Source organism: Poeciliopsis prolifica, unplaced genomic scaffold (genome assembly GCF_027474105.1).
Source record: "Poeciliopsis prolifica strain line A6 unplaced genomic scaffold, Auburn_PproV2 SCAFFOLD030, whole genome shotgun sequence".
Lineage (NCBI taxonomy): Eukaryota > Metazoa > Chordata > Actinopteri > Cyprinodontiformes > Poeciliidae > Poeciliopsis > Poeciliopsis prolifica.
This window is the reverse complement of record NW_026562405.1, coordinates 5557548-5573766: the sequence shown is the minus strand read 5'-3', so window position 1 is coordinate 5573766 and position 16219 is coordinate 5557548. Positions and strand designations below refer to the sequence as shown.

Below are 16219 nucleotides of genomic sequence, written 5' to 3'. Positions count from 1 at the left end.
TATTCACACAATAAGCCCATTTTGAAAATATTTTATACGAGTAAAATATTTGATCTTTTTCTCCCACATAAATATTCTTTAAAACAATAGCACTATGCAGCTTGATGGATATTTTATTTCTGGACACTAATAATGCAAAATATAAATTAATATCTCCATTTGATAATACTGGCTGCCTATTTTAGAGTAATCCTGTGAAACATCTCCACCCTGTGAACATTTGCCTAATATCATTTCAACTTATACATCTCTTTTCTTGCATTTTTTTTCATCCCGTTTTTATTTCGCTCACTTCGTGAGCACAATAAAATTACTTGGGAGGAATTAGGGGTAAAGCCAGAGATATTAAAAACATAATCTGATCCAAATAGAGAGAAGATTGATTCTCCCAGCTAGCGATGCTCTGCAGCACCACAGGATAGCATATTAAAATGGGAGTTCTCTTGCTGTGTGTGATTTTGTGCATGCCTGTGTCTGTGTTGGACGATGAGACGTTTGAGACCATCTTATAAGTTTTACTGAAATTATGAGGTGAAATTAAAGTTTATTTTAAGAATTTGTGCAGTTTTTTGTGTGAAGACGGAGTCAATCTTTTACCTGAATGTAAGCTATAAGTTGCAGATGTATGTTTTTTTCTTCCTGCTGTGACCTGGATGAGTCTGATTTGAATGTTTGGTTTGGGGCTTTGTTTTTTGACCAGCTGTGGGTGGCTTCCTCTGTGGATTAGTGTTGGTATGGCTTAGCATGTTTAACAAGATTATTCATCTGAAATAAACCACACTGCTCTATCTGATCTATAATATGCACTTCTTGTGTTTATTTGACCAAACAACTATTGACCACCAGAGCTACATATGGCCTGCGAGCTTTAGCCTATATGGAGATCCTAAAGGGAGAGTATTCTTATCTTGGCCTCTAGTAAAAGCATAAAATACACAACATTATTCACCTGAATCTTTTTTAAGGCCCTGGTCACACAGAGCTGGTCCTCAGTGAAACCTTAACATGCTTTGTAATGCTGCCGCTTCCTTGCACGTCGCCGTTGATCGGACACAGAACAGCAGATCTGAAAGCGAAACTTTTCGGGAACACTCCTGCAGAAGGTGTGAATTACTCTGCAGGTATGAAACCCCACATGCAGGATTGATTCTACTCATGCACAGTAAAAATGGCAGATAGAACTGTATTGTGTGCTACTTAACCTGTCCAGTTTACCATGTCTTCTGATAACGAATAAATATATTTTTAAAAGGAGGTTAAGGGTCAAAGCACATGTGCGTTTCAACGGCATCACTGCTCCATATGATGCCCAGACTACAGCAGATTGAAGGTGTTTTGTTGGTCTGGTCTAAGTAATAACACCATGTCAAAATGTGAAATGTCCCCCTAAAAATATCTGAAAATATCAGCAGTTTCCACATTGTGGTCTTGTGTAAACAAAATCTAAATCACGCTACTTTTGAATTGTGACTATGCTGAGATGCAGTAAATAGTTTTAGATTATGGATGTTGCTGCAAAACCCCAAATGCCTCCTGGACTAACAGGAGGCTGTATTTACGCTAAACCAATGTAATAATTCATGACTAGTGAATAAAAGTGAGAATTCTCAAATTTGATGTTTCTGTGCATCTCTTTGCAGGACTGTGAGAGAACATTTGTAGAACTTATATGCAGTACTTTGAATGTCCTGTTCTGGTCCAAACATTTAAAGACATTTTTCACTTTTCATTGTGTTTCTATTTTCCCGGTCATGTATTTTTGGTGTATAAGATTTCACAATCACGTTTTTAAGATTCACGGGACTCTTGTGAAGTCGAGCAGATGAATGATTCACCAATCTGTCTGGTGGAATAATGCAATGCATTTGTTTGAACACAAAAATAGGAAAAAAACAATAATTCATGGGCGGGAGTTGATCTGTGCTGGCGTCTTTTCTCTTATTTTGAACTTTGATGTCGGTTTCTTCCAGTCTGTCTTTGTTGTGAAACCGTTTCTCATTCCGTCTCTTCTTCCCTTAAGAATTTAGTGACTGTGTCTTTCTTGTTTGTCTTTCTCTTAATCTATTTCATGTGTCAACTCTAAACTCGGTTGAATGTTGCTTGCTGACTGTGCAGCTACTTAAAAAGCACTTCATCCTTTGTTTGTTGGTAGTGTGCCCTTAAAATGTCATATCCTCCCCAGACATTCACCTACAAACATCTTCTCCCCTTTTCAGAGTCTGACTCAATCTGCTGCAAATTTTGAGGGCAACCTGACTTACTAGGGAAGAAGCAGGAAGTACATTGTCATTACATATGAAAAAAGAAAGATGAGAATAAGGCGTACTGTGAGTCAAACCAAACAAATCAGACATCAGTCAAAATTGCAGGTTTAAACTGCAGTCACATCTCCGAGTCGACCTTAAACAAATGCTCATGGCAAGCAGCCTGTTGCATCAGTATTGCAGAGCAGAGGAGTCAGTTACAACATGACTCTGTACAGAACCAATTAGAACCGACCTCGGGACTAATGGTAACAGCAATTGAAGCTGACACAAAACACCAATGTGTTTATAAGAAGTGGGTTTGAGGCATCAAAAGGTCATACGATCACATCGACGTAGAAATCCTATTCCTCATTCAGCATGCTGATGCTGGAGCGCTGAAGCACTCTAATGGCATTTCTTTTTATCTTTTCATTTCAGTCAGTTTTTACTTTGCTTCTCCTCCCACAGTGTTGAAAGCAACCATATGGAAAATACTTCAAAACAAATGGCTGTCAGAAACAATGTGCCATGGCTTGTCCTTGCAATACTTCACACACTGTTGATGAAATTTGCATAACACTTCATGCAGACATTCCTATAGAGTGCAATGGGCTCGGTTCACTTTGGCGCTCCAGAGATCAGCCGTACCTTACAGCAGTGGTCCGACCTTTTTATTTCTGCACACCACTGCCTTACAGCACTAAGCATAAAATATACCACTGAATTTTAAAACTGAACTGACATGTTTTAAAAATCACAGATTCCACTTTAATGGTGGAGACTGATCACACTAAAGGTGTTTCATGTTAGTCAGTATTAATAATTGATCAATTGTTTTGTTTCTAATGTCTAAATAACCAGATGCCATGGCACTTTTCACTCGACACTATTAAATAATAATAACCAATAAAGCTAAATATGAAGCTAATGCAGCAGCAGTATTTAACAAAGTTAAATAACACAATTCTAACTAACATTACTAACCATTCAAATGTCTTTTGGTAAAATGTTGAGTTGCCTGTGATGTCAGTGGAGTCCAGCAGCTTTTATAGACATTCTGACGTTCAGTTAAATGTTTCTTTCAAAGGACATAAACACCAGTTTTATTTCAGTGTTTATACAATCATTCTGCACTTTCATTTTCTACATATTTTAATGTCTAGACTTGACCTGCAGCAGGAAAAACAGGTATTTAGCATTCATAAAGAGCCCGGGAAAAGGTCTAAGAGTAAAACGAATGCAGGGAACTAACAATGAGCTGAATGGAACTGTGAAAGAAAGGTTTCCATTTTTATGTAAATGAGAGCTGCCATCATCCTTTGCTGTTTCATCAAGTATTCAGTTGGCCTTAGTTGAATTCGGACACAAAATACAGGCAAGTAGGCTGCGGATGGTTGTTTAAATTGTGCACTTTCATTATAGAGTTGAATCTTTTATGGAGGCGACCTTTGGTGTTTGCTCACTTTCAAATGAATTTTTTTTTATTAGACGAAACAAATACCAACACTTCTGTGATTCCATTGCAATCAGTGGACTGTCATCTGTGTAGCAGCTTCACTGGAGTATGTGGGCTTACATGCAAGACTGAGTTGAGGTTCAACCACAGCCAGCAACATCCGAAGCAGAGCAGACATGCAAACGAATGCAGTAAGATGAAGATGAGGAGGAACAACAACCAAGGAGCCCCAAAAAATGGAAAACCAAGACAAATCAGGAAACAGAGGGATAAAGTGGAGGAGGTGTAGGGCAGGAAACAACCAAAATGAATTATTGTTTTGTGTCGTGTTTATGGTTGTGCTGTGACATAACATAGGGAAGAAGATATTCTGCCTATAAAGAAATAATCACCTTCGCTTGGGATGACTAGAATGTACGGCGTTGTTATTTGTCCCCTACCTATTACCACTAAGGCCAAGGGCCGCACGTCCCCGCCGGAAAGCATGAGAGAGAGGGAAGAGAGAAAAACAAACAACAACAAAAAAAAGGAAAAGAAAGAAGAAAAAAGTCTAAGAAAAAAGATATTTCGTTTTATTTATCAGTTTCATTAGATCTCCCTGCTTTGATCTGTCTAAGGAGAGAAACTGCAGCGGTGAGAGATGGTACTAGCACAATGAAATCAATAGCATTTAGCTGGGATATGACTGGTCTGTTTGCCAAAACAAAAAACTGTCAATGAGCAACCTGAGTGGCTTTTACCAGGAGGCGGCCTGACAGATGTGTCGAATATGCCTATTTAGTAAAGAGCTGGCAGCGAATGCAGATGTGGTATTAGGAGTCGGTCAAGAGTCGACCCGGCCTGACGGGTTAATAGGAACAAAGGGACAAGAAAATGAAGGAAAGAAAGAGATGGTAAAAAATAAAAAAAAAAAAAAACACTTTGTGGCTAATTAGAGAAAAAAAATCTGATTTCTGCTGGGAAACAGGTTTCACTTTTACAGAAGAGATAATCTATTCAAATTCAAATCGCAAATTGTTTCAACGATATGTATTGTATGTTTCCCTCAATTTTTATGTTTTTAAATAATACTGTAAATTCTAAGGACTTTCTTTTTTTACTTAATTCCCAGTTCAAATTAAAATGAATCAGTCATGTTTCTTAGATATTTGTTCCTTATGAAGCTGAAACCTCCGTTTCTTCACTTGGATTTGCTGTCAGAAAATGTTTGTCTATTTCCATAAAAATGACAACTTTCTATTTCTCTCAAATGCATTTTAAAAATGCAAAAGAAAGATTGAAATTCAGACTCTCTATGGGCTGATGAGGGGGAAGTAAAACTCTGAGTCACGTCATCTCTCAGAGAGAGAAACAGGACAGCTGTTCAGAGACAGTTTCCCTACATGATAAATATCAAGCACACAAATTTCTGTGCCTCTTTTGCTGATGCATATTAATTTCACATCAAATTATGGATCAGTCCTCTTCTAAAGCAAGGTCAGATTTATAACATCAAAAAGGATCTGATGCAGCCAGATGCTGACGATTTCTTCAAGGTTTTTGGTTCCCATTTAAGTAAATCCCTGCAAATATGTAGCAGGATAAACTGAGAAAATCAATCGAAAACTAACCGACAGGATAAAGTTTACAGTTTGTGATGTTGAGTTATTCTGTCTTTAAAGTTAATATTACCTGCAGTTCGATTGTTATTAGTTTCTGTTTTCAGTTGAACTGGTGTCTAATGAACTGACCATTTATTTTACTACAGACAAATCCAAAGTTTTAAACCGTAAGATAGTTTGTCTAATGATCGAAAAATTCTTTTAACTTTCAAAAATCTGCTTAGTTAGTAAGAAAAAAATATCTCAAGGTTCAACTCAGCCTCAGGCCAGACAGACAAAACATGTTTTGATAATGTGAGTACAGCAAATCCAAGCCCACTGAATCCCAGACCTAATAACCAGACAGCAGATGTGCTTCATCTAAAGTTTTACAGTCAGAGGCCTTGATTTGTGATGATTTTCATTAAAGTTTGAAATGCTCCTGCAAGTAAAGTGATGCTACTTTTAAAGAAATTCAGTTTTAAAGCTTCTGAATATTGGATTTCTTATATGCCCACTAATTTCAAAAGCATCTCCAGCTTATAAAATGTGCGTCTGCTGCAGTGAAATGAACTTATTTCCATTTCTGACTCATCTCGTCCACAGCAGACTGTTCAACTGAAACACTAGTGGGTGAATGTTTCAACAAAACTCAAAGAAAATGTCTGTTATAGAGAAGTAAAATTTTGTAGAGATCAATATATTGGACTAATACAGGCCTGGACAGAGGGAACAGATGAGGGTTTTAGAGAAAAACTTAATATTATCAGCACTTTTCTCAAGGTTGAAGAACATTTTGCTAGGCCAAGATGGCGGCCAGCTGTGATAAAAGGAGTGGCTCTGGACAAGCAACAGCTGAAACCTCAAACGTTCTTTGAAAAGATCCTGAACACAAACTTCCTGTTAGAGGAACAAAAACAGAAATGTGGGAATAAAGAGGCGCTTTCAGTTCTTTATGGTAGAAAACGTTGAGTTCAAACGCAGCTGCTGGGAATCTCAAGCATCTGTTGTGTTCCTTGTCACAGCAGTTATTACAGACGCTGTCTGTCATCAAGACCCTGAATATTTATCCAGCTTTTTTACAGCAGGACAAATAAAGCAGAATTTCTGTTCAGCTCCAAACTGTCCAGTCCCAGAATGCCTCACAAACAAATGTTCCTGTATGTAGTACTTTTAACTGTTGTTGTTTGGTCATAAACATGTTTAAACATATTCTTTAAAACATTTTATCTCATCATGCAGCAAGAGTTTTGATGAAAATTAGAAGAAGACTTCAACCTCTCTTCACTGGTTTTCTGTTAAATCACCAAATTATCCTGAAGAAAAAAACTTTTCTATTTTGCTGCAGGTTTACAGGGTTGGTGGTTGTTTCTCTTCACTGTCATGACTTTGCTGCTAAAGAATTTCTCTGACACTGCATACAGTTTTCTGATTTCTTTACAGCTGGGGTGTCCAAAGTGTGGTCCGAGGGCCATTTGTGATTCTTGGCCTGTTTTTTGTGCAGCCCCCAATTGCAGTTAAAGAATGATACCAGTTTGGCCCGTCCAGCTCAGGTGACTGATGCAGACAGAGACGTTTTACCTGTGATCCAGGTAAAGATTTTTTTTCTTACAATGGAAAATGTTAAGTAAAAATTATTCAGTTTTTATAATATAAACCAAACATGTTTTACAGCAAAGTGAACTTTTTTCTGAAAATCTCACTTTGCTGCACCAAAATCAGTTTTCATTTAATTTATTAAAGTTTGATAAGCACAGCAAACGTTTCTGCTCTTAAAGCTGAACATAAATTTGTTCACTCAAGTCCAAAAGAATTTGAAGATATATTTTTTATATTACAGTAAATAATTTTAAAGTTTTGAATAACATCCCTTTCATACAACAGAAGAAAAAAAAAACTATGTGCTTGATTGTAGTTTTTTTTGTTTTTTGGTACGCATCTACTTTTGACTCTATAATTTTGGCCCATGTGTCAGAGAGCCATGTTTGAGAAAGTTGGAACTGCATATTTCACATAATATGAACTGCATTACATTAATTTGTACTGGAATAAGCTGAATGAATATGGACCGATCTGGATTGCAAATTACTGGAAATAAATTTGATCTGTTTGGCGAAAGTGCCTTCACATCATTTGTGGAGGAATTTTCTCTATATAAATAAAACTGAATGAAACTGTCAAATAAACGTCATTTATTCTAAAAAGCGTGAGAAATAATTCCAACCAAAATTGCTGCTTGTAATTTTTTCCTCATCTTGATTGGAGTAAAAAGACAGACTCCATTTTTCACTGAACAGCTCTAAGCTTCCTCAAAATTATCCATCTGCACTGCCACTCACTGCCCACTTTAAAACTTTCAAGTCCTTTTAAATTAGATGTAACTTGAATTTTTGAAAATTAACTATTTTAAAAAGTAAAGTTTGCCATTTGTGTTTTGAAGAGAGCCACAAAGTGAAAAGCATGTCTTATCTGATACACACAAACATGCAGACAGTCAGTGTCCACATACCCATTATATTCCCTATAACCTAACCAAACACACAAAAAAACATTTGGTATGATAGATGAAGAAAAAAGCTATAAGAGAAAGAAATGTGCACAAATGAGTGATAAAGCCTTGATGTACTGTGGATGAGACAGAAACAGAGATTGAAAATGTGGAAAAATCAAACCAATGCTTGATGCAGATAAAAAATGGGATAGAAAAAAAAAAAAACAGAAGGTGAGAAAAATCAATAGCAAGCTAAAAAGCTTCCAGAGCACACTGCCCAGCACACAAATGGGTGTATCTGCAAAAGATGAGCAGCAAATAAAGATCTGAGACACGGAGAGAGCCAGGCAGAATGAGGTGGAATCAGAAACACTTTAGCATCCGTCCACTGGGTCTAATGAAGCTGATCCAACAGTCTACTGCGACTCTGATCTTTAAACACTGGTGAACACGGATGTGGCATGAGGTGACAGGAGGAGAGCCGGATACAGGAAAAGGAGCAGAGTGTGAGAAACATTGAAGCAGAAGAGATGGACAGAGATGCTGCGGAAGAAAAGCATGCAGGATCACATGGTTGTGAATAGTTGGCCTTTTTCTGCAGTGTGTGAGTGTTTGTCTCTTCTAACTAACTCCTACAGGTTGACGTGATAACAAAACTACAACATGATCACTGGAATAATACTAATACTAGTGTAGTGTTGCTCCGTATCAATGGAAGGGTGCTCATACCTTTGCGAGCCAGACGGACGCAGTTGATTTTGGTTTCCTGTGAAGAGAAAAACACACAAGTTGAGATCCATCACACAGAAAAACTCAAATATTCCCATAAGTCCAGAAATTAACACATTGACGTTCCAACAAGATCATTTTTGCATGCTGAATAAACTTTCCATTCATCTACTTTGCTCCTTTTAAAGGCACATTTCTGAAATGTTCACTCTTGTTCTACTACAGAGAGATGAAGGAGTGCCTCAAGGCTCTTCCTTCACACCACTGCTGTTTCCAGTCCAATGTGGTTCAAATATTCGAGTTTGGTCTCATAGTTCATTCATTTCTGCTGCAAAGTAACTATGAACCTTCCTGTCAACTAATCTGGGAATTATTATAGAAAGCTCTGGAAAGCTTTATGTTGGTTATCAGTATTATAATTACTACTATTGAATATTCTTAAGTTTAATGTTTTACTGGCAAACGTTTCAGAAACCAGACTATATGTAGGAAATAAACTTTTATTCTTTCACTGAAACTCCAATTCTGGTGACTTTCTTTTCTTTTTGGAACAGACATCTTTAAACCATTTAATAACAACTATGGGAATCTTGCAGAGAAAAATTTTGCCAAATGGTTTCCCTGTGGAGTTGAATCCAAATACCTGCTGTTCGGACCTTGGTTGTTATTTTTGTAGTTCTGTTAATTTGCCTTAGTTTTACCCATTATATTTAGATCAGCCTTATTTCTGTTTTCGTTCAGATCAATCTGTTCTTCCTTTATTCCACCTCCTGTCACACAGTGAGGCTGTTCCAGCATGCCTTATATTTTGCAAACATCTGTTATTGTAAATCAAATGATAGTCTTTCAAATTTGAAGCCTAAACGTGCAGCATGGAAAAAATGCCTGCATGGCAGGTTTAGCATCTGGTTTTCTTCAAAATGTAATCTTTTGACAGTTCTTTATGAAAAAGGGAAGAGAAACAGAAAGTGGAACATCCTTCAGATGTTCAGTTTTTACATGTTTTATTTGGCCATTAAATATTTTAGTTAAGTCAAAAATAATCAGACTTTAATGTGAGATGATGTTTAGTTGGATAGTGAAACATTATGCAGGTCAATGTTATTTTAATCAAAAGAAGCAACATTTCTAGAACTAGAATATTATTTTATCTATATTTTAAAAAACGCATTAGATTTTTGTTATCAACTTAATTGTAATTTAACGGCTGAAATAAGTTAGAATATGACCTTTGCTTCAGTAAATTTAAGGTTTTAAAATTGGTTAAAATTTTATCTTTTAATTTAAATGACTTTAGAGGAGATAATTTTAACTAAAAACTATTAGAAATGAATAATTCAAAACGACTTGTTTCTTTTTTGAGCAGATTATATTCAGACATTGTGAATATAGCTTAATTTGTTTAAAAAATGTTTCTATTAATGGTTGCAAAGAGAAAAGGATCAGTTCACGTCTCCACTACTTTGGACATTTTGCTGTTTTGTGAGGAAACACTGATGTGTAAATTTGGGCCGATAACATCCGACAATATTTGCTGCTTTGGTTGCCAAACAATATTTACCAGTACGAAGAATATATTTTACTAGTATTAGAGACAAAAGACACAGTGCATGTTTCAGGATGGAGTGACTTTTTCAAGCATAAGACTAAAGTTGTTTTGGAGATGCAGCTCAATATTTCCGTCTTCCTCATATTGTTTAGATTTCCACTTTTGCCTGACAATCATGAGGATTTATCCAATAAGAGACCAGAGATCCACTGATGGTGACTTTATGCAACCAAAGTCAGGAATGTAACCGTCTTCATTTGCATTTCATCGGTTCTGAACAAAGGATTTAATTGAAATCAATTTTTATATCAGAAATTTGAAAAACTCATTCAAGCTCATTAAAATTCATAAAAGGTCCAGAGTTTGTTTTTTTTTACAGCAATGTTCGCTGCTTGAATGTAACAAAAGCCTCTGAGCTCTACAAAGAGAATGCTCCTCTCCTGTCAACAGACAAAGAATAAAAGTGCATTTAGAGATTTTGGAGTCTGAGTGCATCTTTGATTGACAGCGACTGTCAGAAGGTAAATCTCTCTCCTGGAAACTCCAAAACTGGCACTCTGAAGCTTGTTTAGTGTGTGTGTGTGTGTGTGTGTGTGTGTGTGTGTGTGTGTGTGTGTGTGTGTGTGTGTGTGTGTGTGTGTGTGTGTGTGTGTGTGTGTGTGTGTGGCGCGGGGGTGAGTGACATTGATTGTCGGAGTAGCCTGGCCAACCCCTGAGGCTTTTTACTCGTCAAGGAAGGTGTCTGGCTTCGCGGCGAGGAGGAGCATGTTTCTCCATGCATGTCACAGTTCCCTTTTGTTTTCTGCCATTTCTTGCCCAATTTCTTTGTCCTCTTCCTCCTCCGCAATCCTTCCTCTTCAACAATTCCAACTTTGCAGTATTTTTCCCCCAAATACCTCTTCATCTACCGCTGAAATTCACTTTCCGTGTTTTGTCCATTTAATCGACGCTTTGGTCTGGTTTGAAATTTACTGATTGTGCACAAGTGGCTCAAAGAAAACGCTTGACGTTTCCATGAATTTTATTTTATTTTGAATCACAGCATTAAAGTACAACTATTACCGTCCTTTGAACTGTGTTGTGCAGTGTTGGAGTAATCTCATTCATGTGTGGTGTTATTTTGGGGAGATGTTGAGTCTAACCACATTTGTAACTTGGTGACTGTGGATTTTGACAACATTAAACTGTTCTTTTGGAACATAAGTGGCTGTTGCAAGAGTGGTTGGGTTTTTAAGACTTTTTCACTTCCATTTCACACTGAAAACAGTCAGACAAACTAAAAATCATTTGTAAAATATTTTGTGAACTATTTAGGCCTATAATGTTTTGGAGATTGTGCATCTTTTTTGTTATATACAAACTGAAGGTCTTTGCCTTAAACAAGCTGCCAAAAATCAAAGTTCACACACAATAAAGCAACATCACAGTGAGTTTTTAAATCATTTAACAGTAAATACTTGAAAATAAAGATTGGATTTTCAAGCAACAACTTCCAGAAAAACAAAGCAGCACTGATCATTCAGACTGAATAAGAAATTGCAGAGTCAGATTTTAGTGGTCAGACTTCTCTTCCTACCACTGGTCTGTTGGTATTTACCCAGAATGCCCTCCACTGTTTTTAAAAAGGTTAGTTTGTTTTCTAACTTTATCATTTTTACATTGTAGTTTTACTGTGAATTTACTGTGGATGCTTTCAAGCTCACTTGAAGCATTGCTTGAATTTACAAATTACATTAAGGTGACTTATTCTCACTAGTTTAAAATAAATCACTATTGTATTTTACCTTTATTTCTTCATTTCAGGGAATTAAAAGAGAATAATTGAAAACTATAATATCTAAAATTGTTGCAAAGCAATTTTCATTTGCATTACAATAAGTGAATTAATTTTATCCTTTTTTTTCATTTCTTTTATTCTTCTTATCTGATGTCATCTCATTTAATTGTTGATTTTGTGACAATATTTCTCATACTAAATGGAAGAAGAGTGGAATTGGTAGATTTTTAACAAGCTGAATGGCACATGAATTATTTTATTTGCCTTTGTTTTGAATTTCTTTGAAAGGCTGATTGACTAACAACAACAATTATTATTATTATTTTGTGTGTCTGAGTGTTTTATTTTGAATAAACTAGAAACAATAAATGAGGAGACTCAGTCTCCTGGAAAGGTAAAGTTAAACACTCCACACAAGTCCTGGGTAAATTTTGCTGGGAGGAAAGTCAACCTAGGAAAGAGACTGAAGTTTTAAGGTTGCATCAGTGCAACGGGGAGCTGCTCTGCCTGGGAGGGAAGAATAAAGCAACAAAGACACATGTTTCAACTTCTGTCTCAGCTTATGTTTAAGCAGAAAACATACATTTTGTGAAAGAATTTTGCTTTTCAGTTTACAAGACAGCCTCACAATATTTTTCCACCTGCACTTTCCCCTCTGCATTTCCTCCCATTTTAACCCTGACTTGCTTCTATTATTGCCTCAAGTGATAAACTCTTCACTTGTTATCGTTTCACCCCTCCCACATCTCTCCTCATCCCAGAGTCCCAAATCCTTCCACTTGTTTTCCTCACAGCCCGAGGCAAACCGTTCCTCTGCGTGTTTGTGAGACACTGCATGACACTGAGACATGGAGACTGCCGTCGGTAGGCTGTCTTATTTGTTCAGATGAGAAACTGGCTTTCAGCTGACTATATTTGTATTTTTCCTTGTAAAAACACAAATATATCAAACATTTAAATCCAAACTTTCTGATCCGTTACAATATATTATGGCTTAGAGTCGTACTTTTTCCATTAAGACCCGATAAGTAAAATATTCTGAGTTCAAAACCAGGAACAGATTTACAAGTTTTGAGTGAAATTTAACTTTCTTTATGTTTCCTTAAACTAAAGATTTGACTGAGTCTTTATGATGAAATGTAGAAATAATTTATCATTTCTAAGTGACTCTAACAACTGTAAAAAAAAAAAAAAAAAGATTTATTCAAAGTTAAGTAATTGGTGTAAACTAGGTTTAGATGAGATAAGTGATAAGTAAATATTAGCCAACTAATTTTTTTACGTATTTGAAATGGTGTTAACTTTCAGAGTAGATAAACCCTTTATAAACTTTGCGTTGTGTGTCTTATTTGTTACAATTAGCTATTTTTATGGAATATAATTTGAGTATTTTATTTTGAGTTAAAATCACAAACTGTATTGTAACATCTAAAATGAAATTTAAACCAAAACCAAAAATGTTTAAACTATTCAGCTGATATTTCAGAGGTTTTCAGTTTAAAATTTAAGTCATTTTTACTGAAAGGTATTTAAATGTTACATTTAGACGAACCTGAACAAATTCCCAGAATTAAACTCATTGTTTGAGCCGCCTAAATTCTGAAAAATCAAGTTATTGCAGGATTTTTTCTGGTACCAACAAAAAGGATTGTTTATGTTTGATTTTATGTTTTGGTGGTGGTATTATTAGCAGGACAGAATTGAAAGGGAACACAATGTGAGCAAAGGTGATGACAAAAGAAAAAACAAAGTGGGAGGACATTCGTGGGAGGATAAGAAAAAGGTGCAGTCCAGGAGGGATTTAAAGAACTGAAACAAAAATAATATATACACCCACAAAGAATACAGAAAGAAGGAGCGGATAAAAAAAGAGGATGAAGAAATAATTGAGAAAAGAGTCAAACATTTTACTGGTTTGAAGGTGGAGAATGGTAAAATATTACACATAAAAACCGTAATGATGTTTTTCTGTCAGAAGCAGCAGCGCTGCAGAGCTTGAGAGTGGGCGGATTGAGGGAACGATTCTTCCTAAATGTTCTTCTGAGAGGTGGTGACAGAAAATGAAAGACAGAGGAAGGTGTGGCGCTTGCTTTGATGGACAGGTGGATGTCAGAGGAGGGGAAAAATAAAATAGCAGGATTATCCGAGACTGGCAGGGAACGAGAAGCAGTTTCATCCATAGGATCAAACACCAACATCACCTTGTTAGATGCAAATGAGGAAAATAAGAAAACATCTGCAGCTGCAGGGAAAAGTGACACCGACTCCTGCGGATGTGACTGACAGAACAAGAAATGAAATAAATGCACTTTGTGAGCGGAGCGGATAAGGTAAATCCTTGATTGACAAATATCACCTCTCACCTTTCTGGAGCTATAATGAAGAGTCTACAGCTTTAGGCTAAAGAATTTAAACACACTCAGCGTCACGCCCATAGGAGGCCCAGCAGATGGGAAACGGAAAATAAAAACCTGATCAGAGTTGTTTCTCTGAGTTCAGGAAAATAACAGCAACAGTTCCAATCTGGAAAGAGAACGTGGCCAGAATACATAAATACAGTCATGAATAATCCAACTATTTTTGTTGAAGTCTGACTTCCCCATCAAATCATCTGGGTTATGGTGGCTGAACAGGTCCATTTATATTTCTATTTACTTTTTCCACTACTACCCTCCCAGCTAACCCACAATTTTCCACTCCATGATCCGGACAAATCTAACGCTGATTGGATTGACTGCGATCCAATCAAATATGGAACCCCAAAGTGACCGGATTTAAGGTCTGAACAGCAGCAGAAGCACTCAGCGCCTAAATGCATCCGCTCACAGTGGCTCAGTCAAGCGGGAACCAACACATTCTCTCCCACATTGTCCGTCTCTGTTTGAGTGCATTGTGGGAACTCTGCCGTCTGAAGGAGGATATTGCGCCACGGCGCTGGCCAACTCACCGGGCATTGCTCTCCGCGCACCGAGTTACCGTGGTTACGGCGGTGGAAAATTAAAACGGGTCTCACAGGGGTTTAAATTATGATGGAAATTCAAAAAGCCAAGTTAGAGCCTTGACATACTTCTGAGGAGACAGGTGGGGGAGTTAGTGTCAGTAGATGGTGAATTAATGGATTAAAAAAGAGGCAGCACAAGAAAAATTAAAGTTTTTTTCCTTAAAACTGAAGTTTTAGAGAAGTATAATTATTTTCTAATTATATTTGTCAAATAACATCATATGGCAAAGATGCTCCAAAAAACTGATATGACAACTTGTTTGATGTATTTTTTCTTATTTTATTAAAAACATTTATTGCCAATTACACTACTTTTAGATATACAATTGCCATAAATCATTCTTTATAATTCTTGTTAATTCTTTCCATCTGGGATACTTACTTCCTTATAAAACAAATAAATTCTTATTTTTCTGTAGATATAAATTGTTAGTCAGTAAAAAAAAAATAACTCGTTTCTTTGCTCAACTTTATTCCGCCATGTGCATCCCCCGAACAGACAGACAGAGAGCACCGAAGAAGAACACAAACCAATAACATATGCTCCTGGCATAACAGTGCCCCTAGTGGGTGGACATGTAATACAAACAAAACAAAGGCGTAACAATCTCCCACTTTTCTTTAAAAAAAAAAAAACACAGGGCTTATGAGAAAGCGCAGCCATTAAGGATTTTGATAGAACAGTTTCAACATGACAGAATGTGAAACATCTTGTGACTGAATTTATTGAAGAATCCAAAGTCCTTCATAAAGAGCCCTAAGGAGTGAGGTTGCGGATGCTCCTTTCTTTGTTAAACAGTCTGCAAGTTGGTCTTTTGTTTGAGACCACAACACTTGATGAACTTTCTTAGTTTGCATCAGTTCTTTAATTGAACTGATTTCCAGGCGTAACCTTTTCTCTGCAACAAACTTAGTTGACTTAAGTGCATCAACAAGAGAGAAATTATCAGTCACACAGATTATAGGTGTAGGACAAGCAGTACTACCGGCACTGAGTTCAGAAAAGAGTGTGGAAAGAAAAATGGCATTATCAATCCCCTCAGACATGGCGAGTGTTTCACCTGCCAGTGTGCTTCTGACAATTTCTTAATTCTCTTTGACTGCCATGCAATGGGGGAGAACCGCCCGTTGTCACCCATCAAAACAATGAAGTGCCCACCTTGAGTACCCCCATCTGAAAGATTTCCAAAAGATGCATCAGTGAATGTAACCATCTTTAAGTTACTGTCGTCCCCAAGGTGTTGGAAATTCAATCCAACTGACTTGGCCTTGAGCTTACACACAACTCTGTTTGCTTCATTAATGGTTTGTACTGTAGCATGTTTGAGACGGGATGCTAAATTACTAGCATCAAACATCACATCAGGCCTGCTCTGTCTTGCCACCCACA

At 36.8% G+C, this 16219-nt stretch overlaps 1 protein-coding gene across 1 annotated transcript in view; it reads right to left on the bottom strand.

Annotated features, from left to right (window-relative positions):
• LOC129372664 (receptor-type tyrosine-protein phosphatase T-like) overlaps window positions 1–16219 on the bottom strand; it is a 292638-nt gene that overhangs the window by 111403 nt on the left and 165016 nt on the right. Inside the window, 2 exon segments of the mRNA XM_055050081.1 lie at window positions 4095–4151; window positions 8503–8539. Coding sequence (XP_054906056.1) covers window positions 4095–4151; window positions 8503–8539 — 94 coding nt within the window.